The following is a 20,001-nucleotide window of genomic DNA, read 5'->3' on the forward strand; positions in this document are numbered from 1 at the left end:
CAGGCTGCCCGTCCACAGTCCACACAGCAATCCCCTCCCTGTGTGGTGTGTGAACCTCTCACTACGGGGCCCAAGGCAGTTGGGGGACATGGGCTCAAGGCAGATGCAGATGCCCCACCCCAGGGACACACCCATCCGTCCCACACCTCTCAGAGCCATGGGGGGCAGAGCAGGTGGACCCTGCAGCCCGGGGCACAGCTGCAGGACCCACGAGACCAGGGTGGGCCAGAGAGTTACCCCAGCATGTCCTGTGGGGCTCGGGGACACAGGCTCAGCTCACAGTTCAGAGTTCAACCCAGGTCCGCGGTGGGGGGCTGTGTCCACCCACACTGAGCACAGCCACGTCCCACAAGACCCACCAAGGGGTGTTTCCCAACACGCCCATCCTGGCCACCGAGAGCAGCCCCTGCTCTGGCCGCTTCCCCTCCTGAAGCCTTCTTCCCGTGCAGGTATGGTGCCCAGTCAGTGAGTTCTTGGTGCCTGCGATCAGTAGATAAGCCCTAATCGATTCTCCCACGTTCTTCTTTTCCATTTTGCAGTTAAACAGATGTTGTTTGTTTACACTGCTTTGACTTTTTAGTGTATAAATTACCCGAAGTTGTAAAATGTATATCATGCTTAATATAAAAGGAGGTGCAGAGTTCAGGACAATAGTGGAGGATTCAGCAAAGCCTCCCGTGGGCTTGTCTATCACAATGACACGGCATGCAGGGGACAGGGACCGGAGGAGGGGCTCAGGCTGCTTTCTTAAAGGGAAGTCCTGGCAGCAGCCACAGGCTCTGCGGATCCTCTTCAGCGAATCCCTGCTGTCAGACAAGGTGTAAGGTATGAACCCAGGGAGGACAAGGACAGCTCCAGGGCCAGCCACCCCAGGCCAGCATCCTGGCAAGCGCCCTGCCTGCCTGTGGGCAGGGTCTGTCCTCCCAGCCAGCGCCCAGTCAGAGTGAAAACAGACCCTGTGAGGGTGGCCAGTGTCATCGCCACTGCCAAACAGGGGCATCTGTGTGCAGGAAGCTGCCTGCCACACTGGGTCTTTGTTGGATTCTGGTAACCGGACCGTTTTCGGGTCGGAGGTGCTGTGAACTTGTTCTCCAGCCACGTCCCAGGGGCTTTATTAAAAGGCCTGCTGGGAACGACGGGGCTGTATTGGTGCTTAGTCCCCTGGTGCTGTCAGAACAAAACGCCTGGACTCAGGGGTTAAACGGCAGATTTATGGCCCACAGCTCTGGAGTCTGGAGGTCTGAGGCCAGGGAGCCTCTGCAGCCCTCACACACCCCTCTCTGCCTCTCCTCCTGTGCCCTCTCCTTGGAGTGTGCTGGGCGGAGGGAGGTCTCCTTCTCCTCCTCTTCTAAGGGCACAGATCCCTGTTCTCATGGCCTTGCCAAACCCCAAACACCCCCCTAGGCCCCACTACCAAAGAGCCTTGTGTCGGAGGTCAGCCAAGTGCAAGGTCCTGAGTTCGATCCCCAGTACCAAAAATAAATAAATTAATTAATTAATAAATAATAAAAAGCAAACTATGCTGGGCACGGTGGCACAGTTGTGTAATCCCAACACTCGGGAGGCTGAGGCAGGAGGATCACCACGAGTTCAAGGCCAGCCTGAAATACAGAGTGAGACCCTGTCTAAAACAAACAAAAGGGAATTGATGACCGCAGCATTGAGAGGCTGTGGTTTCTTTCACCCATATCTCATCTAAAATAGTCCTGAGATTTGGCAGATAAGGCAGGGCTCCCATGTCCTCTGGAGCTGCATGGGCTTTGAACCCCTGGCTGCCAGTGGCTTTAGGAGGTACCTCGGTCAAATGTTCCAAAAAGTAACAGTTACGTATTTTATGTGTTCTAGAAAAAAATCCAATTAGCACATCAGCTCTATGACTTCACAAATATTAATGCTAGGATGAAAATCCATAAAGAAGGAAACTTAATTCCAAGGCAGGCTGTGAGAGTCTCAGCAGTACCGGTGGTGCCTGGTACATTAAAAAGTAGTAAATGCAGAAAGAAAAGGGTCGGCATCAGGAATGTGAAAATGGAAGGAAAATCCCAACGAGAGCAGTCTGGAAAGGGCTGCTCGCTTTCATTCTGCTGCAGCGTTCCTTTCTGAGTCTGCTATCAGCCATGTGGGCCCTGTTTCTCCCCAGCATCCGAGCTCCCATTTCCTGCCTTCCTGGCAGCATATGCAGAGCTCTCCCTACTGTGTCTCCAGAATTGCAATTCCTAAGCCCTCAAATATGAACCTTTCAGTCTTTGCAGCTCCTGGGTTTGGTCCACAGGAAACGCGGGGTGGAACCAGAGCCAAGCTGTCTGAGGGACACCACGGAGAGCTCACCTCTGCCCTCAATCGGGGGTCTGCCTCCTCATTTGTTGCACAGTTTTTACTGAGCACTTTCTGTGTGCTGGGTGCTGGGATGGCAGCTCCCACCTACGGCTGTCTGTGCCCAGGCTGCAGCACCAGCCTCAGAGCCTCTGCTTCACTGCTGCCTCCTGCTCCCCAGCGGGGGGTTGCCACCTCTCTGCTCCTTACAGCCTCTCTCCAGCCTTCATCCTCTCCCTGCGGGTAGAGGTGACAGCGCCTCCTGCAGGGAGACCGAGGTCCCTGGGGGGGGAAACGCCTGCTCAGACCCGTGCCAGGCTGAAGAACTCCCAGCCCTGCTCACCACGGCAGGACTGATGACCAAGGACTGTCCCTGGGCCAAGGCACTCAAACCTCTGCCCCAGGAATCCAGGCTTGGGAAGCTTGTGACAGGTGGCGCCGACCCCATCTGCATGTGACCCCATCATCCACACAGGGATCTGAACAGGGCCTCACCAGACTGCTTCATTTAGAGACAAGGAAGCAGAGGGCCACCAGCTTACCTGTTCAAGGTCACTCACATAGGGCGCAGCTTTGTTCCTGGGTTCTCATTACGTCTCTGCGGATGACTGCCTCCCTCCTTTCCCATTCCTTTGCCGTGACAGACACGACTAATCAACTCCAGCACACCTCTCCCTTAAACCTGCACTGGGCCTGGTTGTCCTCAACAGGTCCTCTGAGCAGCCATTGGCGGAGGTCAGAGCCAACACATGGGGGATGCTCTTTGCCATCCCAGGAGACTGGCGGTGAGCTGGTCAGTTCTTGGATTGCCAGAGCCTGGCATTCAATTTCTTCACTTTCTCCTGAAGCCAGGGAACAAACCCCGTCAGCCTTTCCTGAAACATTAGGCCTCCCCTCCTCCCATCCCACTCCCTGGGTGGCCCTGGGGCTCCACTGTCCTGTGATTCCAGTGGAAGGGCTGGAGCTGCAGGGTAGATGTATCTCTATGTGGGGTAGGAGTCGAGGAGCAAGGTCTCCCAGGCTGTCCCTACACTCCGAGCACAGGCTCCACGCCCTGCAGGAAGCAGTGACAGGTCCACACTCGACCCCCAGGTTTTGCTGGCAGTTTAGGGTCCCCTGACCTCAGGACCTCTCCTTCTGGGTTGCAGGGTCCATCTGTTCATAGTCCCTAAGAAGGGGCTGAACCCTTCTTAGAGGATGCACAGAACAAGTTCCCCAGGAGTTGGAGTGCCAGGGTGGTGGGACAGGGTGTTCTCAGGTAAGCACTGGGGTCACCCGGGCTTTCAGCAAAAGCAGCAGATGCCATTGAACAAGCACCTGCCAACCAGAGTTAAAAATATATGCTGATCTAGGCATAGTGGCACACACCTATAATCCCAGCACTCTAGGAGGCTGAGGCAGGAGGACTGTAAGTTCAAGCCCAGCCTGGACAACCTAGCAACTTAGACCCGCCTCAAAATTTGAAAAAAAAAAAAGAACTGGGATGTACAAATGGCAAATAAATACATGTATTATAGACAGCTAAGTCAGGTAAAAATATTATAGGCAGTCGGACAGGACTAGACCCTCAAAGGAGTCAGTGCAGAAGATGGGAACACATTACAACCGTGGCTGGAGGCGCATTCGTTGAAGGCCAGGCCTCAAGATAAAGACGGAATGCCTACATAACTCTCTGAGGGGCAGGCAGTATACGATGGTTAGTATTACCTGGTCCAGTAAGTCCAGATAGCATCAGTCACCTGAGTGGGTGACCAGGACCTCCTGACTTATTTTCTCCAAAAAAGGCACTTGTTCTTTCCATGTACCCTTGCTCTATGACCTACTTCCCCATTGCATTGATATTACCTAAGCGGTTATACTTGTAATCCTATTGATTAATTACAGTTTTGTCCCACGTTGTACCCACCTGGTGATTTTGTACCCACCTCATGATTTTGCTCTATAAAACTTCCTCTATAAAGTGGATTCTGGGACAACCCATTTCGGGTCCCCTCTTGCTTCTCAGGAGTGATCTGTCCCAATAAATATTTCCTGCTCTTAACCTCTGTTGTTCCTTAGAATTCATTCTTCAATTTTGGGGAACACAAGCTCAGCGTATCGGACATCTAGCAGGTTGGGAGTTATATTATTTCTCCCATATCATTTGGAGGTCCTATATCACATGGAAAAATGTTCAGTATCTTTAGCCACTAGAGAAAAGCGAATGAAAACACACCAAGATTCCATCTTACTCCAGAAAGAATGGTCATCAACAAGAAATCAAATAATAAATAATAAGGTGTGGTGGTACACTCTTTGATCCTAGGCTGAAGCAGAAGGACCATTGGGAGTTCAAGGCCAGCCTGAACTATGTAAGTAAGACCCTGTCTCAAAAAAACAAAATAAAACAAAAAATAATAAATCAATCAACTAACAAATGCTGGGGAGGCCACAGGGAAAAAGAACCCTTCAACACTGGTGGTGGGAATGTAAACTAGTACAACCCCTATGGAGATTTCTCAAAAAACTAAAAATAGAAACTCCATTTGACCTAGCTAGTCTCCTCCTAGATGTCTTCCCAAAACAGATAAAGACATCACATTGCAGTGAAACACACACATCCGTGTTTATAGCAGCATAGCTCATAATAGCTAAATCTTGGAAACAGCCGGTGTGTCCATCAACAGATGAATGGATAAAGAATATGTGGAATTTACACACAGTGAAGTACTGTTCTGCTATAAAGAGCAATGAACTTGAGTCATCTGTAGGAAAATGGATGCACTTTGAGATCATAATGTCAAATGAAATAAATCAGACACACAAGCTTAAATATTGCCTAGCTTCTCTTATTTGAGAAACCCAAAATATAAATAAACTAAAGAGCAAAGTAAAAAACAGATAGGAGGAAACCAGGAGAGAGAGATTTTACAAATGGGAAGAGGACCAGCAGATGGAGGGAGGGAAGGGACAAAACAGAATGAAGATGTGTTATGCACATGGACCAATTCCCCAGGAGGAATGTAAATGATCATTATGAACTGCAAATATGTACTGATCCAAATTTTAAATTTTTAAAAAATTTTAAAAAGGTGGGGCCAGGGATTTAGCTCAGTGGTTTTGCCACCTGCTGCGTAAGTGCAAGGACCCGAGTTCGATCCCCGGTGCCAAAAAAAAAAATTTAAAAAAGGGCTGGGGATGTAGGTCAGTGTAGAGGCCCTGGGTATGATCCTGGCTGCCCCCAAAATAAAAGCAGTAGAAACAAAAGTGTGAGGGGAAGCTTACTGCAAACAATCCATGTTCCATCTTCTATTTTCCTGTTGATTAGGTGGTTTTCAGCAATTAAGAAAACTCTAGAATCTCCTGGTGGGATGATACTGCCCAGGCCCCAAGATCTGCAGGCGTGGACACCGGGGCCTGTGGGTTTGGGACCTCACGTGGCCAAGGGGCTTTGCAGAGGTGATGAGGAAAGGTGATGCTGGGTCACCCAGGGGGGACCCTGTAGGCACCAGGGCACTAGCAGGGGAAGGCAGGAGACTGGGATGCTTCACTGCAGGCTTCGAGACTGAGGCAAGGTGTGAGCCAGGGAAGTGGGCGACCTCGAGACCCTGGGAAAGGCGGGGAAACAGGTCCTCCTGGAGCCCCCAGAGGGAAGGTAGCCCTGGCCAGCCTCACTGTGAGCCCATGAGACCCGCTGTGGACTGAAGTCCCCCAGAATGGTGAGATGGTGCATTCATGCTCACCTGAGTCGCTAGTTTGTGATAATTCATTGCGACAGCAAGGGAAAGCCAAATGTTCTTCCTACTGCTGGAGCCCCGAATCTGCCAGGCTCCGCACCCTCGATTTCCCCTAAATTCCTTCCACATCTGCTTGTACCAAGCAAGTTTCTTAAAAATTTGGAGCATGAGAATTTTGCTGGGGGTGGGTGGGGGAAATAACCTTCAGTTACCAAGAAATATTTGCCGGAGAGAAGCAATCCCTGATCCCACGTGTGACACCTCAAGGGAGATTTGGGGTTGACGGGGTCCTGGGCTTGAGTGGCAACCTGGAAAGGTGTTCTCAGTGCATGTGGAGGGAGTGGGTCAGGAACATCTTCAAGGGCAGGCTTGTGCTTTATAACTGAGCGTTCTTGGGCACACTTTGATGTTTATACTCCATTCACTGTGTGAATGGATCAACCCTCTCCCTGCTGCCTAAACTTAACTTTTTTTTTTTGGTACTGGGGATCGAACTCGGGAACTTGTGCTTGCGAGGCAGGTGGCTGCACCACTGAGCTAAGTGCCCGGCCCTGTTTTTGTTTTTTTAAAACAGAGTCTCACTATGTAGTTCAGGCTGATCTTGAACTCACTATGTAGTCCAGATTAGCCTCGAACTCACAGCAATCCTCCTGCCTCAGCCTCCCAAGTGCTGGGATTACAAGGCATGTGCCACCACACTTGGTTTAAAGTTATATTTTATATTGAAAAGGGGACTGATTCTTTTTTTTCTCAAGGGATATCAGAAAACTGATAGCAAAATTTTGTGAGTGCCCAGGGCTTTAAAAGCATCATCTGATGGCGCACTCAGGGTGACCTGTGTGAGTGTTACAGTCCTTGTCCCATTTTCCCCACTTTTACAGACTAGAGAGGTGAACTGACTCACCCAAGGCCACACAGAGAGCTAGAGGTGGGGTAAGAGTCAAACGTAAACTGCCTGGCTCTGGCTAAGTGGTTGAGAGCATGATTTTAAAACTTTTCTCTTTTTTGCCGTCTTAAAACACTCTGATTTAAAGTAAACAGCTTTCCCCAAAAAATCAGCCTTAAGAGAGTACAGAAATCTGGCCACGGTGGTGCACACCTCTAATCCCAGCACTCTGGGAGCCTGAGAGGGGGCTCACAAATTTGAGCCTAGCCTGGGCAACCTAGTTAGTCTTTGTCTCAAAATTTAAAACAAAATGGGAGAGGGGACTGGGTTTGATCCCCAGTGCCGGGAGGTGGGGATTATGGAGAACTCAGAGAGAGGGAGCAAGTAGACAGTAAACTCGGGGCCACAGGGGGACCACTTTGGCAGCCACAGCTGGTGTTGGCCAGGCAGCCCCGGTCAGGGCCTGCTCAGGCTCCCTGTGCACTCCAGCCGGGACAAACCAGGGAGCTAAGCAGTCCAGCCTGAGCCCCGAGAAGCCGGGACAGGCAGAACAGACATGAGACCCGACCTAGCAGGACCTGGCATTGTTCGTGTTGGATGATTCTGGCCAGCTGCCCATCTCGCTGTGCTATTTCTCCAAGAATACACAAATCAGCTGTAATAATGTTTCCCCAAACACAGCCTTGGAATCTATTTACCTCTGAACCACAGCTTCATTCTGACCCAAGTTGGAAGTCTTCACATCTCCCCCTGGGCGTGGAACTCGAGTTCCCCAGTTCGTGGCTTTTTGACTCAGAACCAGCTCCAAAGAGGCCAGAAACTCAAAGAAAGCTGCAGGCGGCTGCTCCCATAGGCAGCACGGGTGCTGGGAAGACTTGTCCCCATGCCAGACGTCCTTTTAATCCAGAAACAAAGAACTTAGGAGTCATTTTAAGGTTCAAAGCTAACTTCCTAAAAATGAACTTGGCAGAAAAGAAAGCTTTCCTCCAACACCCAAGAATCCACCAAGGAATGTTTTTATCACTTGGTTGAGAACAAAACACGCTTTTATAGAGGTACACACTTTCTGAGTGGCTTCACAACAGCATCATGAAAACCAGAGCTGGGGTGCAGGGCTCTACAAACTGGAAATGCCTGGGAATCTTTTGCCCCCTGGGTGGGAGTTACTGAGGCTCTGTTCAGCTGTAGAAAGGCTCTGATAGACAGTTGAGGATTTTAGTCTAATTATTTGGATGGCAGGGAAGGGAAAGGAATGGAAGCAGCTGAGGCCTGAAATGAAAGTGGGAGCCTGGGTGAGGGGCTGGGAGTCTTCACCACCTCGTCCCTGCTGGACACTGAGGGCCTGCAGCAGGCACTGTCCACCCCTTGCCACCTGGCTGCAGGAAACGCCTTTTCAGGATTTCCGTCATGGTGGCCGAAAGCCTGGTACAAGCATATGGATTTAGTATTACCCTCCCCACAAATCGGCTAGCTAGGGCTGAGTTTTGCCACTTCTGGTGGGACCTGGATCAAGGTCCTCAGGCTCCAGCTTGTCTGCCTTCCTTCCCTGAGCTGGTCCCTGACCCAGGTTCCCAAGCTAATCTTGTCCTTTTAAGGCCACCATCCACGTGGCTCATCCTGCTGGAGAGGGGATGTATTGAAATCCATCTCCAAGAGGAAACACATGCATGAGAGTAAAGAGTCAACACCCCATTTTTAGACTCATCAAAGTCGGGATAATTGATAATGAGAGCTTCTGGCCACAGGAGACCCCAAGGCAGGTGCATGAAGCTTCAAACAAAGGTGACAGTGACAGAGGCAAAGCCAGCGGTGCTGGCCATGGAAGTGACAGGTGAATTTCGCTCGAGACACACCAGCTGTCCAAACCCTCACCCCGGCCTTGTGAACTTCGGGGGTCCAGCATCGTGGGCGGGGAACACCCCATCTTCCCTCTCCCCTTGCATCCTGCAGTCAGTGTCACATGTCCTTTCAAGGCTCCCCTCCCACCTTCTTGAGGCCCCACTGCCCCTTTGTCATCTGAGTAGCGTTCTCTTTAAAGAACTTGTGACTTTCCATTAGGATGTCAAAAAACGCTACCTTATTTCCAAGTCAGAGAGCCTCACTATATAACATATATAGCCACGTGCATCAGCGCTTCTTCTGCTACAAAACAGTGGATATTTGATGGAAGAATGTTTAACAATGCCCAGCCCGGAAGCCACCTCCTCCCTGCTCCCTCCCCGGGCCCCCCCTTGGCAATCCCCCCTCTCCTCATTTGAATGCGGGAATTATTTTCCACTCCAAACATTAGGTGAGTTGCTCAGACCCCTGGTGGCCTCCCAGGTAGCTGAGCCTTGGGGATTGTTGTCACCCAGAGGATGGGGGACAGGCTGACAGCCTCCCTGGTGCTTCCTGCAGTCCTGAGATAGTGCTGAGATAGAGTCCCACCCCTGCTTTGACGTCCCCAAAGTGGACATGGAGACTGAGGCCAACAGAAGGGACTTCCTCCCTCCTGAGCGGCTGGGGGCTCGAGAGAGGGATGCCAGAGCCCCAGAAGGAAGCCCCACTCAGCCAGCCAACCCCGCTCAGTGCCGCGCCCAGTGACTGTCCACGCCCTGCGCTTTCCTCACTGAGTGGGCTTCCCACCTAGTGGCCATCATCGCCCCACCCAGCCCACGTCCAGGCCTCGTAAGTGCTTTACCTGTGGGGGTTGACTTGACGGGGGCGGGGGGGGTAAACCCAGTAAACCCTGGTCACAGGGTCACTTTGGCGCCCACAGCTGGTGTCGGCCAGGCAGCCCTGGTCAGGGCCTCCTCGGGCTCCCTGTGGACTCCAGCAGGGACAGGTCAGGGAGCCAAGCAGTGTAGCCTGGGCCCCGAGAAGGCCGGGACAGCAGGACGACACGCATGAGACCCGACCCAGCAGGACCTGGCGCTGTTTGGGTTGGATGACTCTGGCCAGCTGCCCACCTCGCTTCAGTGTTACCTGATGGGGGTGAAGGGGACTTGCCCTGGAGGGGCACTAAGGGTGACTCAGCATGACAGCAGACTCCTTCCTGGGGAGGCCTCAGGCTCAGGGGGTGGCAGAGGGCACTGGTGCAAGAGACCCTTGGCAGCCAGGCACACAGGGTCCTCACTGTTTGTCCATGGTGAGAGCTTTGCAGACTGAGGAGGGAGGAGTCTCATGAGCAGAGCAAACGTGCAGTTTGCAAAGCAGTGATCCTGCTACGGGCCCGGCAATGCTGCTTACACCACCCTTTACCCACTGGGTTTCCTACCGGGACCCCAGGGGATTGAGTCCAAGACAACCTGGACTTGGGAAGATGGGGAGGAGAGCAGAGTCCAAGAGGGGTCCAGTGTCCACTTCAAGGACCAGAAAGCTCAAGAGTACCCAGGAACAAAAAGTAGGTAAAACTCTTGAAGACAGGCCAGGACTTTCTGAACAGAGCCCCAAATGCACAAAAAATAACACCAAAAATCAGCAAATGGGATCACATCAAATTAAAAAGCTTCTGGACAGCAAAGGAAAACAACCAACAGAGTGAAAAGACAACCTACAGAATGGGGGAAAACATTTACCAGCTACTCCTTAGGCAGAGGACTAATATTTAGAATATATAAAGAGCTCAAAATACAATTAGACCTCCCAAAATAAAAGACCCAACTAAGAAACAGGCAATTGAAACGAACAGACACAGTAAAAATGGCAGTAAAGACATTAAAAAATGCTCAACATCTCTGGCCATTACACGAATGCAAATTAAAACAGCCCTGAGATTCTACCTTACTCCAGAAAGAATAGTTATCATAAAGAGATCAAATAATAAATGCTGGTGAGGCTGTGGGGAAAAAGAAACCCTTTCACACTGTTGGTGGGAATGTAAACTAGTATAACCACTATGGAAATCAGTATGAAGATTCCTCAAAAAACTAAAGATAGGGCCAGGGATTTAGCTCAGTGGTTCTGCCCCTTGCCTCGCAAGCACAAGGACCCGAGTTTGATCCCCGGTACCAAAAAAACCCAAAAGACAAAAAAACTAAAGATAGAAATTCCATTCAACCCAGCTATTCCCCTTCTAGGTATCTTCCCCAAAGAGTTAAAGATATCATGTTATAGGGATCCATGACTACCCATATTCATAGCAGCACAATTCATAATAGCTAACTATTGAAAGCAGCCTATACATCCAACAACAGATGAATGGATAAAGAAAGTGTGGTCATTTATACACAGTGGAGTACTACTTTGCTATAAAGAAGGATAAACTTGGGTCACCTGTAGGAAAAACATGTGCACCTCCACACAATAATGTTAAGTGAAATAAACCAGACACACAAGCTTAAACACTGCACGGTTTTCGTATATGAAAAACCCAAAATATAAATAAATCAGAGAGCAAAATAAAAGAAAGATAATAGGAAACAGGGAGAGAGAAGTTTTGTAAATGGGAAGGGAGCCAGGAGATGGAGGGGAGAGGGAGGAGAGGAAGAAGTAAGAGGAATTCAGATGCGTTCTGCTCCTGGACCAACTCCTCACCGCCAATGCAGTCATTATGTCCTGCAAACATGTACTAATAAACGTGCAAATGTGTACTAATAAAAAAAAGTTTTAAAGACTCCCCAGGAGATATTGCCTTCTACATTTTTTTTTTAAGTACTAGAGATTGAAACCAGAACCTTTGTACTGAGCTACATTCCCAGCCCTTTTTCGCATTTTTTATTTTGAGATAGGATCTTGCTAAATTTTTAGGGGCTTTTTTTTTTTTTGGTCTTTTTTTTTCCACTTTTCTTTTTTGGTACCGGAAATCGAACCCAGGGCTTTGTGCTTGCCAGGCAGGTGCTGCACCATTGAGCTAAATCCCCGGCCCTAGGATCTTGCTAAATTGCTGAGTTGTCCAGGTTGGACTGGAGCTTGCAATTCTCCTGCCTCAGTCTCCAAGAGTGCTTGGATTACAGGAGAGGGCTGCCGCCCAGCTGGCTTCTACTTTCCAAGGTGAAGCAGAGCCAAAGGGCTTCGCACAGCGTGGGCAGGAGTGAAAAAGAAAGGGAAAGTTGAAGGGGAAAAGCAAAGAAAGAAGAAGAGGACTGGACCAGGAAACATGTACAACATTCGAAGCACACAAATCAAAAATTCCCAGCGCGACACAGCTGGTGGCCATGTTACCGTCCCAATGTCGATCAAACTGAGAAATAAGAACTTTCTTCTCTTACCTCCGAGAAAACTGTCCCTGCTGGGTCATTCCAGGCTGTGGCTTCGAGCCAGCTGGGCACACACACTGGGAAGACTGCAGGGGCGGGGTCCCTTGTCCCCCTGAGCCAGGTCCCTGAGCAGGGGGCACCGTGGGACACCGGGGCAGTGGGCTGTCACTTCACACCGCTGTGCCCAAGTGCACTTCCTGCCCCTGAGATGTGAGCTGGAGGCCCCAGCCCCTCACAGTCTGCACCCACATTTATCAGCAGGGCGCCCTACTGGTGCGCAGCCTATGCAGTTCCGGCCACCTCTCTTAGCGGGTCTCCAGGCTTAGTTTAACGCTGGGCCACAGTCCTTCTGAGATTTGCAATGATTTTTTCACAAGGGGCCCTGCAAGAGATGCAGCTGCTCCTATTTATTCTCTTGCTTGTCCCCACAGAGAGAACAATAACCAAGGCCAGGGCTCCTGTTGTCCAGGAGCAGGGCCTGGGCTCCTGTCCGCCCGAGCAGGGACTCTGTTTCCTGTCACCTTTCATCTCTTCTCATTCAGAAACACTAAAACTGTCCACTCACCTCAGGAGCAGCTCCTGGGCGGGGTCCCCCGATCAGCTTTCCCACTCTGACCACTGTGCTGTCCAGGTGCCCCAGCACAAGCCCATGGTCCTCAGCTGGATCCACAGCTCTCAGCTCTGTCCCAGAGAGCCCCAGCCCAGCGTCGCGTCCTTTTCAGGCGAAGCTTCCCTGGGGAGCATTCCTGACCTTTAGACCTGCCTGGCCCTCGGCTGGCCCGGTGCCCGGCCGGACTGGTACTTCCTGGCTGGGTGTTTACCTGCCTGGGCCCCCACACACCTGACCAGAGGCCACACAGGGGGTACCGTGCCTCCCAGGCAGGGCAGGGAATGGATAGAATGGCTCCCCCAGTGTGAGGTCATACTGATTGTCCCCAAAGGAGGGACACTTGCTCCACACACTCCACTATGATAGACAGTTAAAGTAGATAGAGATTAATAGACAGTCAGACAGAGGTGGACTCTTGAGAGATTCAGTGAAAAAGATGAAAACACATCAAAATTGTGACCAGAGGTGCATCTGAAGAAGGCCGGGTCTCAAGGTGGTGACGTAATGTCCAGGCCCGTGAGTCTCCCTGGACATAACAGCAGCTTGGGATTCTACTGTCATTAGCACCCCCCAGCACCACAGGCATCGTGGGTGACCAGAACACCTGGCCCATCCTCTCATCCCTTCCTGTCCCTTTCAAAGAATGCCTTTGTTCCATCTGGTCAGACGTTCTAGACAGGCTAAGGTGAATGATGCTCGCCGCATACCCTTGCCATGTCCCTTGTTTCCCTACTGGATCGATGCAGCTATGCTTTTATAGACAGCTAAATTAGGTAGAAATATTATAGGCAGTCAGAAAATTATAGGCATCAAAAGATGAAAACATGTCACAACTGTGGCCGAAGGTGCATCTGTTGGAGGCCAGGCCTCAAGATGAAGACAAAATGATAAAGCCTACATGTTTCCCCCAGGGATAAAAGAAGCAGTAACACCTGGCCCAATAAAGTCTAGATAGACAGCAGTCACCCTGGTGGATGACCAAGACTCCAGATCCATCCTTCCCTAAAAGAGGCCCTTTTCTTTCCTTGTACACTTGCTACTGGACCTCCTTCCCCATTGGATCAATAATTACCTACGCAACTATACTTGTAATCTTATTGGTTGATCATAGTTTTGTCCCATGTTGTAGCCACCTTGTGATTTTGCTCTGTAACACTTCCCCTGTGAAGTGGGGTCTGTGGCAACACACTCGGGCCCCCTCCTGTCTCTCAGGAGCTTTCTCTCAACAAACCTGCCCTGCTCTTCATCCCCTTTATCCTTGAAATTCATTCTTTGATATTTGATGTCCAGGAGGCAATGAACTCAGCACTTCTGACATCCAGCAGGTGGGAGTTATTGTTCCCCTACTCCCCGCACCAGCTGGGCCAGCAGCACAGTGTCAAATCTGAGTGGTGGGCAAAGTTTGGGTCCTCTGTGCTTCTATTCCCTTTAAAAAAAGAAAAAAACTCTTTCATACATATAGATGTCTCTTTTTGTTATAAACAAACTCCTATTAATTGTACAAATTAATTGGGTCTGCAGTGCCATTTCCGTCATGGATGCATCGTGCTTTGTTCCCCCCACCGCCCTCTCCTGCTTGCCCCCCCTTCCTTCTCCGCCTGCCTTAGATCCTCTTGTTTCCCTCCTTGTCCGCTTCCCGGTCCTAATAGAGTCTCTCTGTTACTTTCAGGTCATCCTTTTTTGGTCCGTTTCTTTCCACCTAGAAGGGGAAATATGTGCTATTTGTCTGTGTCTGGACATTTTCTGAACATGGGGACCTCCGGGCCCACCCGTTTTCCTGCACATGACAGGTTTCGCTCTTGATGGTGGAATGAACTTCCACTGTGTAGACACACAGCCTATTTTCCTGATATCTTTATCTGCTGGCAGGCACCAGGCTGACCCCATACCTTGGCTACTGTGAACAGTGCTCCAGTGAAGACAGGAACACAGACATCTCTTTCATATGCTCACTTCAGTTCCTTCAGCTATGTGCCCAAGGAGTGGTACAGCTGGATAATATGGAAGGTGTATTTATTTATTTTGCAATCCTGGGGACTGAACTCAAGGCTTTCTCATTGAGCTACATTGTTAGCCCCTTTTTACATTTTTAAAATTTGAGACAGGGTCTCACTAAGTTGCTAAGTTGTCCAGGCTGGGCTTGAACATCCAATCCTTAGCCTCTCAGAGTGCTGGGATTAGGGGTCTACTTCTCACTTACTGCCTTGTACAGAATCCTGTTCCATCATTATTGACATTATTATTCCTAATAGCTTCCTTCTACTGAGTGCTTACCACCTCACAGGCCCTGGGGTAAGTGTGTTAGTCTGTTTACATCATCCTGTGCCATTCCTGTGAGCAGAGAATTATACTCATTTAAGGAAATACAGGCTCTTAGAAACTGATCATCTTGGGGCCAAGGATTTAGCTCAGTGGTTTTGCCACCTGCTGCACAAGCGCAAGGACCCAAGTTCAATCCCCGGTACCCAAAACAAAACAAAACAAAACTGATCAGCTAAAAAGTTGGAGGTCTAGGATTCAAACCCAAGCCAAATCCTGGGCTCTTAACCACTACCATTATTGGCTAAGTTTAATTGCCACAATACCCATCTTTGCATAAAATTGAAGTGAGCCAGTTGTGGTGGTGCATGCCTATAATCCCAGCACTCTGGGAAGCTGAGGCAGGAGGATCAAAAGTTTGAGCTCATCCTGGGCAACTTAACAACTTAATGAGGCCGTGTCCCAGAATTGTATATGAATAAAGGGCTGGAGATGTAGCTTAGTGCGAAGGCCCTGGTTCCATCCCCAGCACCTGGGGTAGGGTGGGGGGATGGACACTCTCCAGTGAGCCCTTGTTTAGCTGTCTATTGCTGGTAACACATTAACCCAAAGGCATGAGCAACACACTCTTGTAACACAAGTTCCTGGGGTTAGGAATCTGGCCCAGCTTGGCCAGATTTCCTGCTTAGGGTTTCTCTCAGGCTGCAGTTAAGGTGACCACAGGAAGGCCAACCTCATGAGGACATTGTCAGGACTGATTTCCTTGGAGGCTACTGGCCTGTGGGCCTCAGTTCCCCACTGGCTGTGGGCTATAGCCATGGGCTGTGCTGTTGCCTCTCCACCCTGGCAGCTGGTTCATGGGAGTCCAGTGGAGTCCAGAGAGGTGGCAGGCAGGGTTCCTGCACTCTGCTCATGGAATCAACACCCCAGCACTGGTTCTGTGCTCTACCGGTTAGAAGGACGTCAGCAGGTGCAGCCCACATGCAAAGGCAGGGATTGCACAAGGACATGGGTACCAGGAGGGGGAGATCACTGAGGGCCATCCTGGGAAGCTGTCTGCTGCAGTCATAGCCATTTGATTTCCACAAAATGTCAGTTTCATTTCTGCCTCTGAGAGCCACATGGAAGCAGTCTCTCATCCATCAACTGTTTATCCTTCTTTCCTTCTATCCATCCATCCATGTGTCCATGTATCCATCCATGCTTCTTTCCTTCCATCTATCCATGCCTTCATTCATTGCTTTGGGTTTTTTGGGGGGGGGGGTTGGTACTGGGGATCAAACATTGCTTTGTTTTTTGAGACAAGGGTCTCACTATGCCATTCAGGCTGGCCTGAACTCACTGTGTAGCCCAGGCTGGCCTCAAACTTGTAGCAATCCTCGTGCCTCAGCCTCCTAATTGCTGAGATTACAGGCCTGCATCACCATGCTTGGAGCCTTCATTCATTTAACAAACATTTGAGGAGAACACACATTAGATCAGAAGATACCAGAATAAATGCAATCATTCCCTCTTCTGCCTCACCGCCCCCTGACACCAAAGGTTCCAAGTAGAGCCTCCACGTAGGTGGGATTGGGGAGGTGTCCTTGGGTGCTGTCCCTCACAATGTCACCTTTCCTTCTTCCACCAGGCCCTCTGATACCACATGTCTGAGACCCTGGCCATCCTGCTCACTCTTCCTATCTCACTCATTTAAAAACATATTTTGAGCTTCTCCTAAATGCAAAGAGTCATGGTATTACAGATAGCTAAGTTAGGTAGAAATATTATACCTCTGGGTCAGAGGAGCCATCAGACAACCCCCTTCACCCAGAAGCAGCCAGAACAGTCATGGCCCCTTGCTCTCTCATGACAGTTGGGCTACCTCTTCAGAGGGGGGGAATATTATAGACAGCTAAATTAGCTAGAAATATTATAGGCGGTCAGACAGGGCTAAGCCCTCAAGGGAGTTAGTACAGAGGATGAGAACACATTACAACTGTAACTAGAGGTGCATCCATTGAAGGCCAGGCCTCAAGATAAGGACCAGGTCTACATACCTCCCCAAGGGATAAGATAAGTAGTATCACCTGGTCCAACAAAGTCTAGATAGACATCAGTCACCCAGATGGGTGGTCAGAACCTCCTAATCCATCCCTTCCTAAAAAGGTCCTTGTTCTTTCCATGTACCCTTGCTACGTGACTTGCTTCCCCATTGGATCAGTATTACTTAAGCTGCTATACTTGTAATCTTATTGGTTGATCATAGTCTTGACCCACATTATGTCCACCTCATGATTTTCTCTATAAAAGTTCCTTTGAGAAGTGGGCTTGTTAGCAAGCCACTTTAGAGTTCCCTCCCATTTCTCAGGAGCTATCTCTCTTGAAAAAATTTTTCCACACTTAACCTTCATTGTTCCTTAAAATTCATTTTTCGATTTTGGGGAACACAAACTTGGTGTAGCTGACATCTAACAGGTTGGGAGTTACGTTTATTCCCCCTATATCATTTGGAAATTCCATCAAGATAATTGGAAGGAGGTAAGAGTTGCTTTTGATTCATGGATTCTGGATTGTGACTGGTTTAGGTAATCAGAAATTGTCTTCCTTGTTTGTCAGTTATTTATGCCTTGAATTTTTATGTCTTGTCTTTTTTTTACACACTGTTTTTGCTGAAATGATGACAAATGTAAATTGAGAACATGGGAATATTATGATGTTTCTTTGATGGGACATTTTATTTTTGCAGCCAGGTCTTGTATTCCTGTTTTGTCAATGCTGCATTTGGGCTTACTAGTTCCTGAATTTATTGGTGTTCCTTGCTTGGCTTGTTTGTCTTATCTTAGACAGCAGTGATAGAAAAATGTAATCGTAGAGTGTTCCCCTAGTAGACTTTGTTTTTTGTTTTTTTGGTACCAGGGATTGAACTCACGACCTTGCACTTGTGAGATAGGAGTGGTGCCACTGAGCTAAATCCCCACCCCCACCCCAGTAGACTTCGATACTAATCAAAATGTGAACTTATGAAGTGATATAAAATGGGACTTTTTATGAAATGTAGGTTACATTTAGGAAATAGACATGCCTATTAATAAATCACAGGGCTCTAACTGCCAGTCAAAAGACAATAGGCTGGCAGCTGTTCTTAAGACTTGGAAGGCAGATTTCACTGGGACAGTCTGGCCTGATCTCCCCGCTACACTCCAGAGGAGAATGTCAAGCCTGCTGTGCCTCAGTTTCCTTTAAGTCCTGATCTTTCACTGGTGAGGAGGAAATCTTAGCTCTTGAGATTCCCCCCTTTCACCTTTCCAGGCTGAGGGTGACAGCTCATGGGCAAATTGTCTCAACTCACCATGAGCATGAGAAGAAAAGGCTTCCTTTTTCTGATCTAATTTCTGATCTTTTCTTGTGAGTTTGGAGTGTCCTGTTTTTTGGAGGCATGTTTCTGCTAAATATTAAAGAGGGAAAAACCTTGAACCATCTCAACCTTTCCCTCCTATCCAATAACTAAGAACTTTTAAGCTGAGCCCATTGAAAATGAGCATTTGCTAACACTGAAGACAAGGTAGTCATCTTAGACAAAGAACACATACCCTGTCTCTGGGTCAGAGGAGCCATCAGACAATCCCCTTCACCCAGAAGCAGCCAGAACAGTCATGGCCCCTTGCTCTCTCATGACAGTTGGGCTACCTCTTCAGAGGGGGGGAATATTATAGACAGCTAAATTAGCTAGAAATATTATAGGCGGTCAGACAGGGCTAAGCCCTCAAGGGAGTTAGTACAGAGGATGAGAACACATTACAACTGTAACTAGAGGTGCATCCATTGAAGGCCAGGCCTCAAGATAAGGACCAGGTCTACATACCTCCCCAAGGGATAAGATAAGTAGTATCACCTGGTCCAACAAAGTCTAGATAGACATCAGTCACCCAGATGGGTGGTCAGAACCTCCTAATCCATCCCTTCCTAAAAAGGTCCTTGTTCTTTCCATGTACCCTTGCTACGTGACTTGCTTCCCCATTGGATCAGTATTACTTAAGCTGCTATACTTGTAATCTTATTGGTTGATCATAGTCTTGACCCACATTATGTCCACCTCATGATTTTCTCTATAAAAGTTCCTTTGAGAAGTGGGCTTGTTAGCAAGCCACTTTAGAGTTCCCTCCCATTTCTCAGGAGCTATCTCTCTTGAAAAAATTTTTCCACACTTAACCTTCATTGTTCCTTAAAATTCATTTTTCGATTTTGGGGAACACAAACTTGGTGTAGCTGACATCTAACAGGTTGGGAGTTACGTTTATTCCCCCTATATCATTTGGAAATTCCATCAAGATAATTGGAAGGAGGTAAGAGTTGCTTTTGATTCATGGATTCTGGATTGTGACTGGTTTAGGTAATCAGAAATTGTCTTCCTTGTTTGTCAGTTATTTATGCCTTGAATTTTTATGTCTTGTCTTTTTTTTACACACTGTTTTTGCTGAAATGATGACAAATGTAAATTGAGAACATGGGAATATTATGATGTTTCTTTGATGGGACATTTTATTTTTGCAGCCAGGTCTTGTATTCCTGTTTTGTCAATGCTGCATTTGGGCTTACTAGTTCCTGAATTTATTGGTGTTCCTTGCTTGGCTTGTTTGTCTTATCTTAGACAGCAGTGATAGAAAAATGTAATCGTAGAGTGTTCCCCTAGTAGACTTTGTTTTTTGTTTTTTTGGTACCAGGGATTGAACTCACGACCTTGCACTTGTGAGATAGGAGTGGTGCCACTGAGCTAAATCCCCACCCCCACCCCAGTAGACTTCGATACTAATCAAAATGTGAACTTATGAAGTGATATAAAATGGGACTTTTTATGAAATGTAGGTTACATTTAGGAAATAGACATGCCTATTAATAAATCACAGGGCTCTAACTGCCAGTCAAAAGACAATAGGCTGGCAGCTGTTCTTAAGACTTGGAAGGCAGATTTCACTGGGACAGTCTGGCCTGATCTCCCCGCTACACTCCAGAGGAGAATGTCAAGCCTGCTGTGCCTCAGTTTCCTTTAAGTCCTGATCT

At 48.7% G+C, this 20,001-nt stretch overlaps 1 protein-coding gene across 3 annotated transcripts in view; it reads right to left on the reverse strand.

Annotated features, from left to right (window-relative positions):
- Ngef (neuronal guanine nucleotide exchange factor) overlaps window positions 1–12,841 on the reverse strand; it is a 90,626-nt gene extending 77,785 nt beyond the window's left edge. For 2 of the 3 annotated variants that reach the window (XM_013066778.3, XM_004868082.4), the window contains exon 1: window positions 12,658–12,841. Coding sequence is in view for 1 of the 3 variants with exons in the window: in XM_087209424.1 (XP_087065550.1) it covers window positions 12,105–12,133 (29 nt within the window). In the remaining 2 variants the exon portion in view is untranslated. Of the gene's footprint in view, window positions 1–12,104; window positions 12,550–12,657 lie in introns of those variants that run through there. The other variant, XM_087209424.1, reaches the window with a different exon arrangement.
- Between the last annotated feature and the right edge of the window lie 7,160 nt (window positions 12,842–20,001).

Source organism: Heterocephalus glaber, unplaced genomic scaffold (assembly GCF_053883595.1).
Source record: "Heterocephalus glaber isolate CG9 unplaced genomic scaffold, H.glaber_assembly_v1.0 deba00001004, whole genome shotgun sequence".
NCBI classification, from domain to species: Eukaryota; Metazoa; Chordata; class Mammalia; order Rodentia; family Bathyergidae; genus Heterocephalus; species Heterocephalus glaber.